Source organism: Glycine soja, chromosome 4 (assembly GCF_004193775.1).
Source record: "Glycine soja cultivar W05 chromosome 4, ASM419377v2, whole genome shotgun sequence".
NCBI classification, from domain to species: domain Eukaryota; kingdom Viridiplantae; phylum Streptophyta; class Magnoliopsida; order Fabales; family Fabaceae; genus Glycine; species Glycine soja.
Genome location: NC_041005.1, coordinates 14,216,424 through 14,240,326, shown reverse-complemented (window position 1 = coordinate 14,240,326; position 23,903 = coordinate 14,216,424). Strand labels below are relative to the sequence as shown.

General features: G+C 31.6%; 1 protein-coding gene across 2 annotated transcripts; it reads right to left on the bottom strand.

Annotated features, from left to right (window-relative positions):
• Nucleotides 1-4,486: 4,486 nt before the first annotated feature.
• On the bottom strand, nucleotides 4,487-8,517 carry LOC114409386 (derlin-1.1-like). 2 transcript variants are annotated; one of them, XM_028372824.1, is made up of 7 exons: nucleotides 8,412-8,517; nucleotides 7,865-8,000; nucleotides 7,402-7,475; nucleotides 7,154-7,247; nucleotides 6,498-6,626; nucleotides 5,696-5,874; nucleotides 4,487-4,960 (listed from the first exon to the last, which is right to left on the bottom strand). In XM_028372824.1, the coding sequence occupies exons 1-7, from the start codon at nucleotides 8,426-8,428 to the stop codon at nucleotides 4,726-4,728; spliced, it is 864 nt and encodes a 287-aa protein (XP_028228625.1). In that variant the 5' UTR covers nucleotides 8,429-8,517; the 3' UTR covers nucleotides 4,487-4,725. The 2 variants fall into 2 exon arrangements, with proteins under 2 accessions (XP_028228625.1, XP_028228626.1); XM_028372825.1 differs by having other exon boundaries at nucleotides 5,714-5,874.
• Between the last annotated feature and the right edge of the window lie 15,386 nt (nucleotides 8,518-23,903).

The window sequence follows — 23,903 nt, the reverse complement described above, 5'->3', positions numbered from 1 at the left end:
AATTTATCTTGTCGGAGAAGGAGGGAAGGAAGAAGTGGAGTGTTTTCTCGGAGGGGAGAGGGAATTGGAGAGGCTTGGAGACGATGGCAGAGGAGCCACTAGAGATGAAGTCGTCAGAGAGCCATGTAGTGTTGAAGGAGTCAGTGGATTTGGTGGAAGTTCCACAGTTGATGTGGTATGACAAACCCGTGGAAGGAAATGTGAGAAGAGGGAAGTTGAAGTTCTTACCATAGGGGTATGAATTTGATGGTTGTGGTGGAAGTTCTTACCATACAAGTTTACTGCCAATGATGGAAAAATGAAACTAAAAGCTATGATTCATTCAGATATCCACCCTCATGTGAGTAGTGTTTTTCTTTTTGGTGTGTGTTCTGAAATTTTGGGGTTTTATATTTTTGTTCATTTGACATGTTTTAGTAGATATGATCCTAATCTAAGATAATCTTTGAACTTTGTTCATTTTACATCTTTTAGTAAACAAGTATGATGCTCATTTGCTTTATTAGAGCCAAATTATTTAATTAGTTTTCTAGTCTAAATAAAAAAATTAAAAAAAAAACAACATTCAAATTTTAATTGAGGCATTTTTCCCTAAAGAACATCTTTATTTGAATTGTGCATAATTTGTTTATTTGTTACTATGCACATAAGACAAAATCGAATGGTTAGATTAACGTTTTTTTGTTCCCTTATGAGTTGGATCGCAGTTAGATATTCCATTTAAGACACTATGAGCTTGGCTTCACTTACTTTTTTTTTTTTTGCAACTGATGCTATCTTCTACAAGGTATGTGTTCAATCTTTTTTTCTTACTTATTTCTTGTCTTGCAAAGGAAGAGATCCATGCACAAGGTGACATGTAGTTTTACTTTAAAATATTAACCCAGAGTGGTTGTTTGTACTCAACTAATGTTTATTGAGGATGAACAAATGGAAATGATATAGTTGACTGCCTCAAGTAAAGGGTTTTCCTCTATTGTCCATCTTGATTTTGATACTCTGTAACACCTTGAGTCATTTAGTAGTAAACATTTATTTTTATTTTTCTGTTTTTAATTGTACACAGTTGGTTTCTTTGGGTGTTCAGTATTTATTTGGAAAGTAAAAAGGGGAAATGAATTTCTACTTTAACTGCTGAAACCTTATCCTTATATTGTAGATTCATTGAGTGTTTTCCCACCAAAGAATGTAAAGCTAAAAAAACCATTTGCAATCAATGTTGGAATTTTCTATTCCAATAGTTAATGTGGGCTAATATTATAAGACAATTATATTAGCTATTTATCATTAGTGAGTTTTATTTTATGTGATCAAATTAAGTGAGTCTGTTAGACAACTGCATCAGATGATATGGATTCAAATGAGTAGATTTCAGTGTTGGCCCATTAGGAGATAATGAGAACCCTATTAGGTTAATACACTATAAGAAGACTATGGTCCTGAATATATTGAGCCGTCATATATAGTTCATCTTCTCCCTAACTGAAGAGTTATTGATAACTGCTAAATATGAGTTATTTTTTATAATAAAAGTATATTGAAAAATATCTTTAAAAATATTCATTTAGCAGTTATTTTTGGCTTAAATATAAAGATTTGATATTTTTCTTATTTATGGCTTGCAGATATCAAAAGGAAAGATTAAAAGCAAAAATGATCCAAAAAATATCAAAAATATAAATAAAGAAGATTTTTGGCATCAGACCCAAGTCCACTCCAGCAACTATAGAAAGAGAGTCAAACGCAAGTCCACTCCAATAGCTATAAAAAGAGAGTCAAGGCAAGGAGAAAAGACACCACCCCGAAGGCTCAAAGCTCTATAATGAATACATCCTAAGCTTGAGTATCTCAAATAGGGAAATCTTTCTTTTTATGTCCTTTTCCATCCCTCCTCCTTCATCAATTTCTATACCCTTTTTCAAGTGTAAGGCCTCTTGTGGCTATGAGAGGCCAAACCCTTAGTTAGGGTTTGACAGGCCTAAAAAGTCAAAAGATGTATTGTACACTTCATATTTATCAATGCAAACAGGTGTTTTCTTTCCTATTATCCTTTCTTACTTTTAATTTCATGCATTATTCATCTTTGCATCATCTTTAGGGGTTAGGTGCTCGAGAAAGGGTAATCCTTAATAGAAAAATAAGGAAGGTTTTGCATGCATCTGTTTTAGGAATTAGTCGCTCGACAGAGAGTAATTTATAATAGAACTAAAAGGAATGAGTATCTAAATAAAATCATTACTAGACATAGAATGATTGCATTATGCCTATGCATCAAAACAAACATCTAGAATTAGAACTTCATGCATTTTATCTATTTACTCTTTGTAAAGACATTTGGGAGATAGATAGGTAAAATATGTTTGTAATCGTGAGATATCAGAGGCAAGTATTTTAACAGATGTGGGTAGGATAAATTCACCTGATTGATAGAGAAAAATCACAAATAATACATCTTAGGCAAATAAGGCATATTAGATCCTAACATTCTCATCCCATTGAATTTCCTATTATTTCTTTTGTTTTCTATTAATAGTTATTATTTTATACTTTGTTCTTTTAAATTTATCTTTTATAATAAAGAGGTTCCGGTTGAGGAAGAACCATGAAATCACCGGTTACCTACGAATTCAGATTCCGCTGCGTTTGTTTGACAAATCATTATGGATCCAGATATTTCTAAAACTCTTCTTGATAATTTAAGATAATGTGTTTCGAGTGATTATTGATATTTTATAAGGATCCCCTAAGGATCCAGGTATTCTGGTTGTTTGAAAAATCATATGAGAAAATCTATCATTCTAAGACGATTTTTAACTAAGAACCGTCTTAGAAAGATATCATTCTAAGACGGTTTTTAGTTAAGAATCATATTAGAAAGATACCTTTTTCTAGGATAATTTTTTCTTATGAAACCGTCATAGAAAGTCTTCACTTTTTATGACATTGCCTACGACGACAGTTAATATCCGATGTTGAATATATCTTTTAATCGACGTAGAAAACATTTTGTCCGGTAGTGATGGGGCAAACAAAAAACATAAAATGTCACTCAATGTGACACCTCCTATATTTTTACGTGATAAAAATCAACCATTTTAATACATATTTTATTGACTAACTCATTATGTTAGTTTTAATTTTTAACTTATTTTGATAAAAAAAACCAAAAGTACTATTTGTTATAAAATGAAAAGAGGAAAGAACATTTTTTTTAACTTCAAAGTTAACAATACTGTTTTTTTTAACAACTATTTCATCCATCCGGACTGAAGTATAAAAAAAAGAACTCAATCACGTATATTAAGAAAATTAATTAATAGTATTTATTAAAAACATACTAAATCAAATATGTATGAATTTATTTAAATATTCGTGAATGACTCATTCTACCTATTAAAAGTAATGATTGTGTAATATAATATCACATCATATTTATTTAAATAATTATTTCATATCTTTTCTTATTAGTATAAATAGTTAATTTAATACTTATATCTCATTAACACATTAGTTCCTATACCTATGAAAAATTCAAATAAATCTTTTGAAATTTTTTAGAGTTTTATATCTAAGTCACTTAAATTAATAATTTTTCATTTTTTTTTCACGGACTAATGTAACAATCAAATATAATTTTAAGGATCAAATTAAATATTTATCTTTTTTATGCATCCGTAGAATATTACCAAAAAAATTCTTTTCAATTTTATAATTGTATTTGATAAGTTGTCATTTAAAAAAGATGGAGAATATTATATTAACAAATGTCTTCACTCCTCAACATATTTATTATTATACCATTGGTTATTGTGACAATAATGTAGAATATCTATTAAATTTATTGATGATTAATTTTCATTAGGAATATACCTAATCATCTTTAGTGAGATCTACTTTTTAAAATTATATTTTTTTATTTATAAAACTTGGAATTGAGACCTTACTTAAGATGATCAAATCAAGTTTCACTCAAGATAATGATATGTTGATTTTTCAGTTTTATTATAAAATTATTCTATTATGCTGATTTTTCAGTTTTATTATAAAATTATTCTATTATGTTGATTTTTCAGTTTTATTATAAAATAATTAATGATGATGATAACAATAAAAATTATGATAGTAATAATAATAAATAATTAGTAATGATAATAATAATAGTGATGGTAATATAATAATGAGAGTTTGAAAGTGATACAAGTAGTAAAAATAAATAAAAAAAATTGTATAATGTGCAAGAATTTTAATTTAGAGAAAAAAGTTAATCAACAAGAACACGGTTAATTTTAATTATATAGAACTTAATTAGAATTGTGATTCCAATTCTAAATGTGCCTTCGAATGTTAGTCCAATTCCAATTCCAATTCAACCTAATCCTACATCTAATTTTGTGGGTAAAAAGACATTAATTTGAAACTTAATTGGACCAAGAATAAGAGATGAATTCTAGTTAAATAATCACTAAACCCTTTACACTTGTTGAAGTAGTGGTGGATGAACATAATTAACATACTAAGTTCTTAAATGTTCATGACAAAATCTATGATAGATGGAGTACATGAGGCAGTGGAAAGAACCTCAAGTTCTGTTAAACAATTCATTACATTACAACATAACATTTACAGTTTTGTAGTTTTGATGGCACACCATACCGATTAGTTAAATAAAAATAACAAAAAAAGGCTCATACATTATACATATATAGACAAATCATGTTACTGAACTCATCCATCCAAACGATAACTTTTTCCACGGAAAGCAATTCCATCACCCTGATTCTGCGGTTGAGGGCAGGAAGCAGAATCATTCCCTTCAGTTTGCTCTGCAGTTCTTCTTGTTGTTGTCTGAGTCCCACCAAGACGGTGGCTTCTTCCTTTGAATACAATTCCAGCTGATGGATTAGATTGCACAGGGGCATTTATTTGAGTACCCTCTCCCCAATATGCCACTATTTTGTGACTGAAGTGGTACATTATTAAGGATCATAAGAATGCTTCAATGTAAAATTAATAGACTATAGTATATGATATGCACCAAAAAGAGAACTTGGTATAGTAAATGATGTTCAATTTGCACCACCTATACTATCTTGTTCCCTCACTCTAGTTTTGGACATACACCGAATCTAAGGATTATAACTTATAACAATAGAGGAGACTCATTAATAAAGTTATTAACTCTGTTAATATTTATAAGAGATAATCTAATTTATCAAAATTAAAAAAATTAATTTATTTGATAATAATAAATGTCCTAAATTAATATACTTTTTTAAAAATATCATTATTATTAATGTTTCTCTCTTCAAAATACATGTAAATATAATTTCTCTCATTTAATTAGAGATATTTTTAGTCTAAAAATAATTAAGATAAAAGATAATATGAATTGAGCCTTATATAAAAAAACAACACAGGTTTAAAAAAAATAGATCTTATAAATAGAGATGAGTTAATCTATGTCATATCATTGGTGAAGAGGAGATTAGATATTAAGTTCTTTTTTTTAGGTTACAATTAATACGAATTAGGAAATGTAAATCATGTGATCCTTGCAACAAAAATGTGTTTTGAGTGATACACTTTCACGGATCAGAGTGTTAACATCATTTTGGCAATTTATTTGAAATGAAATGTGACAACTAACTAGTGTTAAAATATAACTACAATTTGATATAATCACAGTTGCCATAACCTGGTAAAAAAAAGATACACCCACAGAGGAGTCTTGAATCTGAACTTTCCTCCAGCGAGAGGGTGAAGCACTGTTAAGAAGTAGTATAGATGTCCTGCAATCATACCTACAATGTCTGGCTTTATAGGATCTCCAAATATTAAATCCAGAGCTAGCAAAGCCCATGGAAGGTAAAAACCCTGCAGAGCAAATAAGATTAATAAAAGATGAACACTTCCATTAATGAATGGTTAAAGTAAAATAATTCTAACACAAAGTACTCACAATATTACTGACTTAACTTACCAGTCACTGAAATTTCATGAGTATTATTAATATGTTAAAAGTATTAGCATAATTAGTTGTAAAAAAAACATAAGAAAAAGAAAGAAGTTGCTTTCTATTACAGATATTCTCTAAAATTGTGTTGAGAAAAAGAAAAGCACATGCAAAAAATAGTTGGGCAGCCACTAAGGAACAAATTGTATTTACAATAAACTCAGTTTTTATTCCATCAATCTCAAACCAACCAAAAGGAAACACTCTTTAATATATTAGAACCTGCACTGAATTGATAGTGCAGAGAAAAATACAGAGCATAAGCTCATTAAAAATAAATTATAATTAATGACACTCCTATGTTTATTAAGCGTATGTGTTTTTTCAAATATTTAATTTTTAACTTCACCTTAAAATTGTGTTATATGTTCTACAACATAAATAAGTTGGAAAACAAATGTGCCAGGAACTCCAAGTATCAATTTTGTGATATTATCAAAATAAAGAATCGACATTAGCAAAGAAAATTCATTGGAATTTATACCTTCAATGATACAACACCATAAATGTTGATTCGTGCATTTGGAAACTCGCGGCTCCAAACATAGACGAGCATGAAAACTAAGGAAATTCCCATGAATGGATACCAAAAAAATGGCACAGCTGCAATCACCTTAGAGGAGGATAAAAATGTCAGTCCCTAATATATGTTTAACTAGGAGTAAACTATTCTGATTAATGCTGTTCATTAATAAACTTCCCAAAACTGATGTCAATTTATGCTTGATTCTAGTATTTTTATTTTCTTTAAGTATATTTGCGCTTAATTGTTTTATTAAACTATATTATAAATTATTCCCGAAGAAATGAGCCTAAATAATATCCTAAGTCAGTTCTATTAGATCTCAATTTTTCTTATCGGTTCTAATTATCATAAATTTGATTTTCTTTTAAATAGTCTCTATCACTATTTTATTAATAACGAGACATATGTTTAGATAATGCATGTATTTTTTTTATTTTTTATACAAAGTTAAAAAAGCTTTTTAGAGGTTTTCTACTGGAAAAAGAAAAACTCCATATTTATAGTAGAGAAGCTCTATTAACTTGTATCGAAACAAGCCATAAGCATATTTCATTTCTCCTACCGAAACTCAACAGATGAAAAGTTATATATAAACAGTAACTCTTTGCACATACCAGAAGTGAGAGTGCACCAAAAATGAACATCCAAACATAATCCGCAGTTCTATTGTCAAAGGGCCCTCTTTCCAATGAAACACCATATTTTGCTCTACGAAGTTCAAAATTCAAACAATTACAAACAACAGAAAAATTGAAACTATCTTACAATATGAGGGATTAAAGGAGGATATAGCATGGTTGTGATCATTATTTCTCAAAGGGAAAAGCAGAATGAGATGTAAGTTTTTTTATGAGTTGCTTACATTATTATCAGACGGATTGCAAATGGAAATGAAAACGGGCCAAGAAAGAAGAAATTTGTGATAAGCCTCCAAACCTACAACAAATATAAAAAAAAAAAAAATTTGTTGAAAAATTTATCCAAGTGGCTCTTGTTCTTCTTTATTTGACTATGTACTTAAAAGTTAAAACTAAAAAATTCAACCAAGGAGGTAACATTAATATGATGAATCAAACTCCTTTAAATTAAAACTAACTTAACTAGAATGTGAAAGTTGACTGTTGGGAATGTGAAATATGATGCAATATTTCTTTTATTTTCTTCTTTAGTGATTGTTGAGAATGTGAAAGTTGTCTTACTTAACTAGAATGACTCTAATTAAATGGTATGGATTAACGCACAACTATTTATGACTTTTTTCTTTGTGAGAATAAACATTTATATTGCTATGGATCATAATTTAGAGCAGTTTTTGGATTACTAACTTGAAGGCGTTTAAACACTGAGCCATAATCAAGTGCTATGTTCCATGCATCATAGAATTGCAGATAAAATGCAGCAGTAGTCATTAAACAGGCCACTCCATAGGCCTTGCTCACAGGTGGTAGAGACCGGTAGTATCTGAAACGGCATAGAAAATTTTAATCATTTGTCTAGGAAAACTTATCAAAATTAATTTACTCAGAAGTATTTGATACCAATATTACTTTGTTAGTATTATAATATACAACTAAGCTCAAATTTCTTGCAAATGTAACATTTTTATTAGTTACAGCCACATAACCATCATGGATAAAAATATCATTACGTATATGTGAAAGAAAATTTATGCATAATTAAGATGATTATGATGAAATTTTTAGTATCTGAACAAAAACTTAATAAAAAAGCATATAGTAGTTGACCATGTATATTGTAAACATAAAAGGAAATTCTATATGTAAGTTATATGATCAATTGCAATTTTAAATTTTTCATGTTTGTGTTTTATTAGGAGAAAGATAAAATGAAAGAGGGAGAAAGAGAGAGTACTCTGCTGGTGTAGACATGTTGAACGAAAAGGGTGATAGCAATGCAAGAGTTGAACTTCTTCAAGCAGAGTAAAGGAAGTTATATTTAAATAGTTTCTTGGAAATTCCAAAGAGTAGAGTGGGCATTATAAAACGCGTTAGAGAAACAATAGATTTTGGAAGTATTGAGCATTGACCCGTCATTGTTCAAAGTCTTTCACCAAATGTTACTTCAACTTAATTTCTCTTAGGTCATCTCCATTGAAAAGATATTTGATTAATTTCTTAGGATAATATATATATATATATATATATTTTTTTTTTGTTAGAGTAAGTCTAGTTGGTATTGTTGGTTTTTTAAGTTTTCACATAAATATCTTATATAAATAACTTATTAATTTGTAAGGTTTTTTAAAAATAAAAAATAATTTAATATGCTCTAAAATACTCTAATGAGTATTTTAAATTTTGGTCATTAAAAATATCCTAATTAGTTGGCATGTCGGAGCGCAGAATTGACTAATTGACTTTGTCCTCTTCTCATAGGCTTTTCCACCACTCAATCTCCATCATTTAGTTCGGAGAAATTTTCTTATGCATTTATGTGGATATATTTTTCTATTTTTCATACAGTTGTTTTGAGGTGTATCTTACAATTTAGACCCATTTAAAGACCTTTTCCTTTTAAGAAATTAATAACAGTAAGACTTAATTACTGATTTAATTCTTTCATTATTTAGAAATGTTTAATTAAGTCTTTTAATTTTTAAAAAGTTTAATCAAATCTCTTAATTTTAAAATACCTATCAATATAATTATTTTCATCTAATTGAGTTAGACTCCCTCCCTTAAGTTATAAGTTTTGATGGCTTAAATTTACAAATAGTGAAGGTTAAAAATCACAACTATTTTATTATTTATTTTTAATTTCAAAATATAATAAAATAAATATAATTTTAAGAAAGTGATTGTTTATAGTCACCTGTTTATTTATTATAATTTTAAAAAATAAAAAGTTTCTCTTGTCTTTCTTCTCCCCTCCACCACCATCACGTACGTCAACAAGAATCAAAACCCAATTTTCAGAAACAAAAAGGCAATCAGGACCCAATATTCAATATTTGAGAAATTATTTAGAATGATTTTTAACATCTGAGGGATTACATATATAATTTATTTACTTTAAAGACTATTTAGGAGATATGATGATATTTTAGGAATGAAAATGATGACTTATTCTAATTTAAATATGAAAGTTAATATCAGTCAAAAAAAAAATATGAAAGTTAATATTATTTGTCACCTTATGTATAACTAGAAAGCTACCCATGCATTGCGCCGTTTTTTTGGAGAAAAAGCGAAAAAAAGAAAAAAGATTAAAATGAAAAAAAATTCCTAGAATATTGTCCTGTTATTGCCACGTATATTAATAGTAATATATATATTACTTTTATCTTTAATTCAATTATCTTTCTTTTTTATATAAAAGCTACAATATCTTTTTAATTCTTTATGTTTTTAGTAACTCTTGCTTTGGTCCTTTATTTTTTAAAATTTGCATTTTTGTTCATTTAATTTGTAACAAATAGTTCATCCGTTAATTTGATATTAATGTTGTTGGGGTTTTAAATTTTGAAATAATTAATTAAAATATAGCAACAATTTTTAATAATCACAATCCTTTTTATTAGATTTTGAAAATTATAAACCCTAAAAAGCTTCATTTTTACAATCTAGTAGCAGCTTCCACTGTCAAGGTTCATTTGACCACACCACTCCTTTTTTAAAGACATATTTGGAACTTCAAATTTGAGTTTTGAATGAGTAACACGATTTTTGTATTTATCGAGATGTTTGGGTGAATGTTAGAAACATGATTTTTAATTTTGGACTAGTCCAATTGAAGCAATTAAAAGTAGCTTTTGCATCAACTTGAACTTTGAGTCACAAAATCTCTTCTAATTATACTATGCCAAAAAAGGTCGTAGATTGCGCTTCTTTTTCGAAATAGATAGCGCTTTTGAAAAGCATGCTTGCATGCGATATCTTTGCTAAAGGTGTTGTCTATAAGTTCAAGCATGAGCGACTAGATTCTATTAAAACATAAATAGCGCTTGTTTTAGAAAGCGCTATCTATTATAGTTTCTTTCTTTTTTCTTTTTTAAAAATGCAAGCATGAGCGACTAGCTAGCTACTGCAAATAAACACCGCCAAACACAGAAAACACATCGATTTTCAAGCTACAAATAGTGTAAAACCATGTCTAAATAGCATATGCATGCCTACATGTAATCGTTAAAGAAAAATTATTATTTCAAATGAAGAGGCTGTCGTGGTGGGGCATGCATGCCGGGGTATAGGAGGTGAACTTGCCATGACCCCCAATTTTCTCATTTTTAGATCTGCAAATTAAATTATGATGACAAGATGTTAAATGTTCAGGAAAATGTACTTTTACATATTAAAACACCTACTTACATATATGAACTAAGTAATTCATCTACCCAACATTAAATACAAGCTAGTGAAATTAATCTCGAAAATGATTGTGGTTATACAATTCTATACTACACACTCATTTGCATATTTCAATGAGGTATAGAAACCCGCACTAACGGGAGTATTCTGTGCAATGAAAGTAAAGGCGATTATTTGCAGAATAAGCAAAGTTGCAGATATACAAGAAATTAAGAAGCAATCTCCCAGTTTATGTTGAAAGCTGCAACCAAATTCACATATCAGCCTCGCTTCATAATCACCGAAATGTATAATGTCATACATGCACCATAGTGTCAATGCTATTTACTTAATTTAATTTAAGCTTTCAAAGAAGTTTCCCATAGAAATGACTCCAATTAAATAATGAAGCGGTACGTATTTGCTAACAGACAAAAAAAATAAAAATAAAACAGAGATTTTAACCGACCTCAACTCCAAGAAAACTGTGATTTGCACACAATAAATCAAAAATTCAACTGAAAAAAGAAATGAAACATACTAAGCAACAACATATATAACTTGCAAAATGGGCTGAATTAAAGATAAATGGCCTTTCTTTTCAAAACTAATATAATTCCATGTATGATCATGCACCAATAGCTACTTATTAGGAATTAAAAGCCCATGATTTTTTTTTTATCGTTTTAGACTAAATAAATAAATATAGATAAGTACTAGATTGAAAAGGCATCATATTTTTAAAATTAAAAACATATTTAAAGCATTTTTATTTTAAATTATAAGATTGTAATTAAAAATTCTGTGAAAACCATAGAAATTTATAAAGTAAAATAGCCAAAATATATAAAACTAAGTAAATTTTTAGAAATATATGACTAATCGAGAATGGTGGTGTCATGGTCCTTGAACTTACACACTATCTTCACAAATGTAAATAGTGACAAGTTTTGAAAGTCTGCATTTCTCTACAAATCAAGTCATGTTAATTCAAATGTTTGCCTTCAAAATCATCCTTAATTGCCTTCCTCCTAGTTAAATGGCTAGCTATATAAATATTAACATAATACAACTTTCTCTTGTTCGTGCATCGCAGCAACTACAACTTGAATCATATGTCTTTGTTATAAAGACTATTTAAATATTTATAAAAAAATAAATAAATGAAGCCTAGAGTTCAATTGTTATAAGTTCAGAAATGAGTAATCTACATTAAAATGACTAAGAAAATCTATAGTTAAACTTCTCTAAGAATTTGTTTTCAATTTTGGAGTTACAACAAGCAAGAAAGATTTGGTAGACCTTCTTTTGTTTTAGAGTTTTGGGTACCGTTTCTTTTCTTCTTTTGAATTATCAAAACACAAAAGCATGATTTGACGTTGTTGTTATTAAAGGATTACTTTCCGTTGATGGGTGCAGCCTAGATAAATCATGTACACAGTTAAACTGAAGAAATTTGTTAATTTCACAGATTTTTATGAGCTATATATTAAACATTGTTAAATATGATATAGTAGATATTAAATAACAGGTTCTAAAAAACCACCATCGCAAAATTGCTTTTTCAAAGCTAAAACAAATGCATCCTTAAAGCAAGGATTACTTACATGAGGGAGTGGACATCTTGCTCATACCTGTTCTTCAAACACCAGATCTACATTCATAAGATAATAACAATCAAACAACAGTGCATAAGAATCGCCTAATGTTATATCATGATACTCAATTAAGGGCCTCATCTTTTTTAACATTCCTGATTTTGTTCGAAACCATAAAAGATTGTGAATTGGTTCCACAATGATTAAAGAAGTAATGCAGCTCGAATCAAGATCCGTACACCAAGACAAAGCATCCTTAACAGAATGAAAATACCTTGAAACGAATGGTCTACTCAGAAAGAGTACAAATTCAAGAAAGAGAAAAAGATAGAGAATAAGAGAGTGTGCGTGTGGGTGGTTGGTTACCTTTGAATGGCGAAGTGTTGAAGAGAAAAGCTGGGTGCTTTGACAAATAACATAAATAACTCAGCTAAATGCAAGCAAGAAAATCATAGGTCACTAAAACCAAAAGTAGCAGGTAGGAACCTGGATATTATGAGCAAAACCACCATCATCACCAACGTTAGTAGCATCCTGTTTGTATTTTTTTTTTAATTTTTAATCACAACATATAGGATAAACACATCAACATCTCAATTCATAATCACTAATAATAACGATTTTTCCTTTCATCCATTTTTCTTTTTGTTTATTAATTTTAAAAGAAAATTAGGGGAAAAAAGCACCTAGTAGCAGTTGAACTTATAATTTTTTATTTAATAAAAGACAATGTAATAAATCACTAAAATACTTGTTTTGTTTAATTATTTTTATACAAATTATTTTATATGTATTATTAGTCAAGAATTATTAATTTTTTTGAATTATAAAATTTATAAATTAAATAAAATATTTAATATATAATTATACATGTATTTATTTTTATTATTTAAAATTTTATTTCAATATATATTAATAAATTATCATCTCTAAAAATTTTATTTTACTTTAATTTGAAAAAAATTACATAAACCAATATATACATTATTTAAAAAATCTTTTTATGTAATTTATAAAAATTACATAAATTTAAAATAATATTTAAAAAATCTATAAAATTATAAAATTAATAATTTATTACTTTTTCAAATAAAAATAATTTTTTATTATATATACATATATAAATAAGTTTACATAATTTTTATGAATTACGCAAATAATTTATATTAATAATTAACATATTAATTTATGTAATTTGCTAGCTTTATATAATTGGTATTAAAAATTTATTTATTAAACAATTTTTTATAGTTAAAATGAAAATAATAGCATGTAAGATTTCTAAAAAAATAAATATTAAATACTATTAATTTATATAATTAGAATAAAAAAATTTATTTTAGTTTTTATGTAATTTGTATAATTTACATACAGATTGATATAATTATATTGATTTATATAATTAGAGTAAAAACAATTTGTATATTAAATCAATTTACAAAATAATTTACGTAAATAATTTATATATTAATTAATGAAATTTAATAATAAATTGAATAAATCAAAATAAAATACGTAAACTATTCAAAGTAAAAATATATAAAATAATATAAAATTAAATTAAAAATATTTATAAATTAAATATTTTTTAATTTAATTTTTTTATAATTTGAAAAAATTAATAATTTTTTTTAATGATATATAAAAAATAATGTTTAAAAAAATTAACTAAATATAACAAATGTCTTAGTCGTTTATGACCCTGTATCTTTGAATAAAAGATTATTAGTTCAACTTTTACTAAGATTTTTTTATTTTTTACTTTATTTAATCTTTTATCAAGTATCATGTAATTATTAATATGTTACATCAAAGTAAATTCTTGACTTTAGATGATCAACTAGTAACTGACAAAAAGATTAAGATTACTTATTCTATAACAACAAGAATAAATATCTTAATTTAAAAATGTCATAAATTTAAAATTTTAAAAAAATCAAAATTATAATTTAACTTACCGTATAAAAAGATTTTGTGGTCTTTCTTCTCCCCTCCACCATTGTGTACATCAACAAGAGTTAGAACTCGATCAATTTTGAGAAACAAAAATGCAATTCGTGCATTGCACTGTTTTCTGGGAGGAAAACCGATAAAATGAAAAAGAAAAAAAAACCTCTACAATATTGTCTCGTCATTGCCACCTATATTTATACAGGAATATATTACTTGTATCTTAAATTCAATTACCTTCCTTTTTAGATAAAGAGTAAAATATCTTTTTGATTGTTTATGTTTTAGTAACTCTTATATTGGTCTTTTATCTTTTAAAGTTTGTATTTTTGTCTATTAAATTTGCAACAAATAGTTCATCCATTAATTTGATATAAATATTGTTAGTGTTTTAAATCTTAAAAATAATTAATTTAAACATAGTGATAGTTTTTAGTTGCAACAATCCTTTTTATTAGATTTTTGAAAATTATATAACTAGGATGCTTTATTTTTACAATCTAGTAGCAACCTCCAGTATAGCCACGATTTATCTAATCACATCACTCCTTCCTTTTTGAGTGTGTTTCACCGTTAAAAAACGGTTTTTAAAGTTGGTTTTTTTACACTTTTGAAGATGATTTTAAATTATTTTTGAATTTATTTTCATGGAAAGTCAACATTTTTTATGATAATTGTTAAATCATCTTAAAAAATAGTTTTTTACATTGATTTTCACAGAAATTGTTTTAGAATATTTTTTTTATTTTAAAAATGTAAAAAATTGAAAAATTAAGCACATATTTTTAAAAAAATTATCTTAAAAAGTATACATTCTAAGACGATTTTTAGACAACCATCTTAAAAAGTGTACACTATAAGATGATCTTGATGAGAATCATGAAACTGGCCAAATACAGGCTAAAGGCCCAAGTGGAGAAGGACGAAAGCCTAAGTGGAGAAGGACAAAGCCCCCGAGTGGAGAAGGATGAAGGCCCAAGTGGAGAAGGATGAAGGCCTAAGTGGAGAAGGATGAAGGCCCAGAGGCAGAGACACTATCAAGACAATTAATTGTTGCTAAAGGCCCAAACTAATTTGAAGGCCCAAGTTAAATATGTTTTTAATTATAATTGTAATTTTGGCCCAAACTGTTTAGAAGGCCCATGTTTATTTTTATCTTTTTGTTCAGCTACACTATAAGTATTGGTTTTTGTTTTGAATAAAAAAACTTTTGGCATTTTCATAAAATTGGGTGAGAGTTTCTCTCTGGGTTCCTTGTTGACCCAATCATCAGACTTATCAAGGTAATCCTTGTGGCGTCTACCCAGACTTATCTTCCTTCATTGGAAGTGGCGTCTACCCAGACTTATCTTCCTTAACCGGAAGTGGCGTCTACCCAGACTTATCTTCCTTCACTGGAAGTGGCGTCTACCATGACTTATCTTCCTTCACTGGAAGTGGCGTCATCCAAACCTTCGTAGCCTGTATCAAACGATCCGCCCCGTAAGATTCACATCATCTGGTATCAGAGCTTCGGCTCTTGATACAGGTTCTATCCTATCCTATTATTTTCTTTGTAATTTGTCCAGGTTCGTGTTTTGTCCTTGTTCTGTTATTTGCGTTTTTGTTTACGCCTTGTTTCGTTCTTGTTTGCGTCTTGTGTTCTGTTATTTGCGTTTTTGTTTACATCTTGTTTCGTTCTTGTTTGCGTCTTGTGTTATGTTATTTGCGTTCTTGTTTCGTTCTTGTTCTTGTTTCTTGTGTCTTTCACACTTTGTGTCAAAAAAAAAAGTTGCAAAAATTTTGGAAAAAAAAAAGTGGGTGTTTGATCTTTGAACACGAAATTGAGGCATTTAGAGGTGTTTTTTTTAAAGAAAATCGTGGAACAAATCCCCTTATCTAGATTCTCCTCTGAATTCTGAGCGTTTTGATATATAGTGGGCCTCAAACGGACAACCGTAACAAAAGTTATGAGCATTTGAAGTTTACTTGTCATATCTGTTATCTTATCTGTTATCCTATCTGTTATCTTATTTGTTATCATATCTGTTATCCAAATTAAATCTAATTTGTTATCCAAATCTGATCTATTATCCAAATCAAATCAAATCAAATTTTTTATCCAAATCAGATTTGTTATCCAAATCTAATCTGTTATCCAAATCAAATCCAATCTGCTATCCAAATCAAGTCCAAGTTGTTATCCTAAATCAAATCTGTTACTCTGATAATTATATTGTCTTTCCTTTTATTTTATATTACCTTGTGTGTCTAATTCGATCCATCCAGGAACTTAAGAGGGAGTGAGTGGTAAAAGGCAAGAGTGAAAACATCACACAAAAGCCTATATTGAGAGCATCAAACACGAGTGAACTACCATTAAAGAGAGAAACACGTGAGTAGAGTGTGGTGAGGTCCTGAATTTTTATTTTTTTTAATTTACTGCAAAATTCTTTGTTCCTTAATCATGGCAAGAGCTGGTGACAATGGTGGTGTATATCATCAACTGGACGAATCTCAGCGCTTATTTCTGGACGCGTGGACTACACAAATGCAACGTTTGTTGAACCGTAACAAAGAAGAGTCCTACAGACGAATAGTCAAATCTTCCTCGTTTACTCTTAAACCTCTATCCCCTAGAGAAGTGTGTGATGACCAAATCAGAATGAGAGAAAAGAGAGAACAAGAGAAAGAAAATAGTGAGGCTCCACAAAGGAATATGAAAAAGAAGAGTGATACACCCGAGGAAAAGAGTGATACACAAAAGAGAGAGAGTGATAATTCTAATCAGTTAACTATTTATGTTTCTCCTAGTGTTCAACCCTTATTGCAGGAATTTAAAGATGTCTTTTCCAAGGAGATTCCTCATGGACTGCCACCTTCAAGAAGCATAGAACATCAAGTTGATCTCCTTCTAGAAGCTTCATTGCCTAACAAGCCAACTTACAACAGCAAGCCCCAAGAGACTCAGCATAAGGATGCACAAGTCAAAGTTGAGTATGTGAAAAGATTGTATGACCAAGTGAAGGTGCAAATTGCAAAGAAGAATGAAAGTTATACTAAGCAAGCCAACAAGAAAAGGAAGGAAGTGGTACTTGAACCTGGTGATAATCTTGGACATTTGAGGACAAATGTTTTCCAAGAAGGAGGGAATGATGAGAATCATGAAACTGGCCAAATACAGGCTAAAGGCCCAAGTGGAGAAGGACGAAAGCCTAAGTGGAGAAGGACAAAGCCCCCGAGTGGAGAAGGATGAAGGCCCAAGTGGAGAAGGATGAAGGCCTAAGTGGAGAAGGATGAAGGCCCAGAGGCAGAGACACTATCAAGACAATTAATTGTTGCTAAAGGCCCAAACTAATTTGAAGGCCCAAGTTAAATATGTTTTTAATTATAATTGTAATTTTGGCCCAAACTGTTTAGAAGGCCCATGTTTATTTTTATCTTTTTGTTCAGCTACACTATAAGTATTGGTTTTTGTTTTGAATAAAAAAACTTTTGGCATTTTCATAAAATTGGGTGAGAGTTTCTCTCTGGGTTCCTTGTTGACCCAATATCAGACTTATCAAGGTAATCCTTGTGGCGTCTACCCTGACTTATCTTCCTTCACCGGAAGTGGCGTCTACCCAGACTTATCTTCCTTCACCGGAAGTGGCGTCTACCCTGACTTATCTTCCTTCACCGGAAGTGGCGTCATCCAAACCTTCGTAGCCTGTATCAAACGATCCGCTCCTACTCAGGTTCACATCAGATCTTTAGACAACTATTTTAGAAAGTAACATTTTTAAGAGAGATTAAACAAACATTTTTTCCCTACAAATTGACTACTCCTCTCTCTTTCTCTCTACTATTATAAATTCTTGGTTTGCATCATCAACCTTTAGTCATGTGAGATATATGAAAAACTATGTAACTTACATCATGAATGACATCTTGAAGCAATCTGATTTGCTCGTTTGAAACGGATTTCACCTAATCAATTACACAGGTGTTCAAACTATAAAATATCAACGAAAATAATAAAAAAGGAATATTGCAACATAAATATTCCAAATACCGCTAAATTGATATATCATGCAAAGTGAAGTTAGCTAACAAAACCTCTTTAAGCATGGTCCAAGCAATATCCTCAGTGCATTGCATGGAGGAGTAGTGAGCGAAACCAATATATTTGTAATACAGTTGTGCTTGTGCCTATTTTAACCAGCCTTGGATCCATTACACCCACTACTCTTTCTGCTTCCGTACTATTAGAAGTGGCCTCTAAGTGGTTTGTTAACTAAAAAAGATGCATGTACATTTAAGAAATTTAGTATTCAATGATAACAAACATATATAAAAAAATGTGACATATTTAATTAATTTACCAATGATAAGAAAGGATCTGGTAATATTCCAATCACCGCAGTTTGCAGTTTGTCCTGATGGAGTTTCGTGTACCATGTGTAACTCTAGATCCAACTTGAAAGCAATTGGATATTTAATTAAATACTTAGTTTTGTTATTTGAAGTATTTAATTAATTTATGTAAGGGTCACTATCAGAAAATGTAGATTTAGATTTAACATTATCAGATTAACATCGGTTTTTGGTAAAATTCATGTTAACATAAATGCAGTGACATAATTGTAAATAATGTGCATTAGTTGACATCGGTCTTGAAGAAAATCAATGTTAACGTAAGCTCGTTAATATCGGTTTTTAAAAAATCGATGTTAACGTAAGTTCGTTAACATTAGTTTTCTTCAAAACCGATGTTAACATCTGATGAGTTAACATCGGTTTTTTCCAAAAAAATCGATGTTAATGTTTACATCGCTTGGTTAACATCGGTTTTGTATTGAAAAACGATGTTGAATGTACCATTAAAAATATTAGAACGCGAGCCCTATTTTCCTCGCGCTCTCTTTTTCTCCGTTTAAGGTTCGTGTTCACGACTCTATCTCAGCATCTGCAGCTCCTGTGACAACGCGCGACCGTGACACCTCGCCACCTTACCCAGGTATTTTTTTGCAACCTTATCTTTCGTGAATCTATCAATACATTGCTGCAAGCTTGTTTTTATTTTATCCACACGTTGGTCAAGCATAAGTGTTCGGAAGTCGACAAGTGTATCGATTCGCACAAGTAGTATAAAACGGTAAGACCGAGTATCGTATCCTCAGGGAAGTTGTTTCACCTATACCATATACATTTAGTATGTAAACACTTATACGGATCGAAATAAGACAAATATTAAGTTCTGTACTAGAAAATCTATTTGAACATAAACAAAATATCTAAAGCTATAAAGAGCGAAAACTATCAAGTTAAGAGCATTGGGGCATTCTACTGGCTTTCTCTTGATGTTTAAAAGGTATTTTTCTTTATTTAATGTTATCTTAGTGTTCTTATGCTGAGAAACTACTCAAACCATGATTCCTCAGATGAATGAGCCTAACTCTCTTTAGACTTCATCCTTGATCCCTCAACAAACTTGTTCTAAAAGAGTTGCATTAAGCCTACAACATAATATGAACTAGATCACTGCACTCCATTCCTAGACATACAGATTTCTAGCTTGCTCTACCAAATTCTAAGGTTTTAAAGCATTTTTCAATATTAAAAAGCCTAACTACACATACAAATGGGTGATCAAGCCACAAGCATGTAAAATAAACATAGATAGAAGCAATGAACACAGAAAAATAGCATTAAATAGATAGTAAGAGTATTACATCAAGATTGTTTAGTAGAACTCCCCAAGAAAGAAGCTTAGCCTTCCATTACAAGCAAAAACTCAAAACTACAAGAAAGAAAATGTTTTTGGTGAAAGAAATTGGAAGAAGATGATGGAGGATGTCTCTTCCAACCTCTAAATCCTAAGTCTCTCTATTTTCCTGAGCTAAGCATCTCTATTGCTCCCTAACTTGTCTCTCTACTGCTTGTTGTTGTTTATTTTTGCCAACTTCAGTGTTTTAAAGGCTCTTGGACCTTTCAGCTTTTGAAGGCTCCCTTAGCGAGCATGTCTCGCTAAGCGAGAGTGGACGCGCTGAGCGTGAGAAGAGACAATGACCTCACTAGGCGGGCTAGCTGCGTGCTGGGCAAGCACATCTCTGACTTATCCTCTTCTAGGGTTTCCCATCCGCTAATCGAGCTGGATGCCTCGCTAAGCGGATGCCACTCGCTGAGCGGGTCTGCCTCGCTGAGTGAGTCATCAGCTGCTTGAACCTTCTCTTCTTTGGCCTGAAGTTGAGTTGGATTCAACATTAATTCCCAAATCTGGAGTTTCTACTCTATATAATCACACGATAAAAAAAATATGTACAACTCCTACAAAAGAACCATAAATTGGAGGTAAAACACTATTTCTTTGCAAGTATTCAATACTAAACTAACTCATGAATAGCAACTAACAAACTCCCCCAAATTTACAATTTTGCTTGTCCTCAAGCAAAGAAATAACAACTTACTTGTCCTCAAGTGACAAAAATCACAGGGGTTAGCCATAATTGTGTTTGTTTCACATGATTCAATCACATGAACAGAGACAACTAGCAATGCTTCAACCAACAACCTTTCACAAACATATGCAATATTTCAAAGATATGAACATGTTCATCAAGTAGCACAAATGAAATAAGCTAGCAAGCAAGACAGGTATCAAGGAAGGTTCATGAAGCTTAATCCTCACAACCACTGTTTCTCTCATAAGCACAAGTGTTTAAGGTAATTTCTCAAATCAACAACCAACACAAGTCTCAACTTTTGCATTTCATCTCATTCCATATAATCACAAACACACAAAATGAATCTGAAGGACTTTCATGACTTGTAATGAGGTTGGGCTACAAACAATTCATGGTTTTTCTAGGATGCAAAACTTAGGTTGTAGGAGAGCATTCATCCTTAGATCACCTTTTTACTTTAATTCCTAGCTTTTATTGATATGTCACAAGCCTAAAAGACATTCAGCTCAAGCAACAACACACAAAACTTCAATTATTCTAAATTTTTCATCTTTTCTCTCTCTTTTTTAATTTTTTTATTTTAGCAGTTTATGCTTACTGCTTTATCAAGTTTTCTATGGTTGTTGCTTTCCTTCCTGCAATCAAAATCACCCAACACATTCCCCCAAATTTGGGACAAATTTGTCTTGAACCATAATGCTCTCCTATTACCTAAGGAAAGGTAGATGGAGATTATAATTTCAATTAGGCTTAGGGTTCAGACTCATTCAATCAAATTCAAGCTCAACATGGGTGCAAGGGTTTAATCATTCATGAACAAGGTACGCCTATTTGGTTAAGTGGCTAAATCAATCAATCATGGCCTTTATCATTTCCAACTCATGCATTCATTCAGTATTCAGAGATTCATGCATAAATCAGTACTTGATGCTAGTCGTTCTCCCACAATTTAGATTCACACATCTCACTGGGTTATAACCAATGATTACCTTCACTATTTACCTGTCAAACAAACTAACATTTTCACTCACACCCCTAAGTTCATGTTCTTTCTCTTCTAACTACCACATACTTATTCAAGGCATGTGATCTAGCATCGCAATTCACTCAATTCATGCAACCAATCCAATTCAAACCAATCAACAAACACCATAAATTAAAACCAAAAGATGTTTCAAAAACCATTGTGCATAATTCAAAACCTAGTAAACTGTTTAAAAAGTTGTAACATGTGCTAAGTAAATAAATAAAACTAAACTAAAACTGAAAAACTGTCTAAATAGCATAAAAATAAATGGAATCCTGTCGTCACTCCTCCTGTGCTGGTGCTGGGTCATCTTGAGGTGTAGTGGGGGCATCCTGAGCTGGCATCGGAGTGGTGTCCTGTGCTGGAGTAGGCCAAGGATCCTAGGTGCCCTGCATTGCTATCATATCTGTGTCCGCAGCGCCATCTCCCTTCTCAGTGACTTCCATGGGTATGGCGGCAGGCATGTCCTCTAGTGTCGCCTCCGACTCCTGGGCTTTAGGAGCCTCACCTCCCTCCACGGGAGAAGGCTGGACTCTTGGCCAGGCCATCTGGGCCAAGAAATCTTCCATGCTAATGATGGGTCGATGCTGAGCCAAATCATGAATGCTCTGCATCACCAGGCATAAGCCATGGTGGAGGCTTTGCAGCATCGGCACGATCGCGTGCATGGTAGAAGCGGAGGGCCCGAAGGGTGTTGTCGTAGCTGGAGGAGCTGGGGGAGGTGCATGTGCTGATGTTGGTGCTGGAGTGGGAGCAAGAATGGATGTAGAAGCGTCAGAAGGTCCCCGAGCCTGAGCCTTGCGGGTCCCTAGAAAAGTGATCGTGGGATCATCCGGGTTCCAGCAATTCTTCCAGATATAAGCCAAATTTATGGCGGGGCTTAGAGACTCAAAAGTTAGTGAATCTGGGTCAACTCCTCGGGCGATGCATAGAGCAGTGATAAGTGATGGGAATCCGAGCCTAGAAGAGTTGGACTAGACCATTTGTGAGATCTGACCAGAGATTATCGAGCCCACGTCCATGTCCATCTTCATGACAAGTCCGTATACCAACCTTGCCCTGTCCATGTTAAGACCAAACGTATTAGATGTGGGGGCGAGGTTGGAGTATGATAGTACACTCCAGGTCTGGGCCAGTGTGGTAAGGTCCTTCCTCAAAAGCTTCCAAGGCGCTCCCTCAATGTTCAGAACAAACCCTTGCCTTGGAATGCAGAGCTTGGATGCAAGCTCCTGTGGGTCTGGATGTGAATGGCAGAACCTGGAATATGTGGAGTATCTCTCCCCTGGCTCCAAAACCATCGGGGTCTCCAAGAATGCATTAAGGGTCTCAGCATCAAATTTAATAAGTTTCCCCCGCACTCTGACCTGCCTCGAGGATTTGTCTTCAGGATCATATAAGTTTGTGTAAAATTCCTTGACCAGGGCCACGCCAATGCGGTTATCAGGCTGCCTGGTCAAGGCCTTGTGCCACCTCCTCCTCTCGAGCTCCTTTCGGAACTCGTCATACTGGGTCACGTAGAGGTCCATATTCCTTTCGGGGAAGATGTTTCTGGAGTGGACATTCTGCTCGTACCTCTCCCACATAACCTCAGATACAAATCTTGTTGTATCATATGGCTCTTGAGGTCGGGAGGTGGGTGCACGTCTCTTCCTGGAAGTCATTTGCACCAAAACAAGCAAAAGAAAGGAAGTTAAACAGGTTTTATTGAAGAGTGATAACAGAAAAATAAACCTGGAAAAAGAACTGGGCGCTTAGTGAGACAAGCTCGCTTAGCGCGCCTTTAACAATTAACATCATGCGCTTAGCACGCAAGGCGTGCTTAGTGCGACAACAGGAAAATAAAGACTCTGGCTAAGCGAGACCCCCTCGCTTAGCTAAAACAACACAGTGGCTAAGCGAGCATGGCTCGCTAAGCCTTATTCTCCAACAGAGAGCTAATTACACTTAGCGAGCATGGATCGCTTAGCACGACACACTAAATAGGCTTAGCACCAGTGAGTGCTTAGCGGGACTCGACTACTGCAACATTAATGGCTTAGCGAGACAGGCTCGCTAAG

Excerpts from the sequence above, each read along its gene's own strand:
- LOC114409386 (XM_028372824.1), bottom strand. Across the intron at positions 7,476-7,864 it reads CAGTGTTTAAACGCCTTCAA|GTTTGGAGGCTTATCACAAA; the intron begins GTTAGTAATCCA and ends TATTTGTTGTAG. Across the intron at positions 7,248-7,401 it reads GCAATCCGTCTGATAATAAT|AGCAAAATATGGTGTTTCAT; the intron begins GTAAGCAACTCA and ends TGAACTTCGTAG.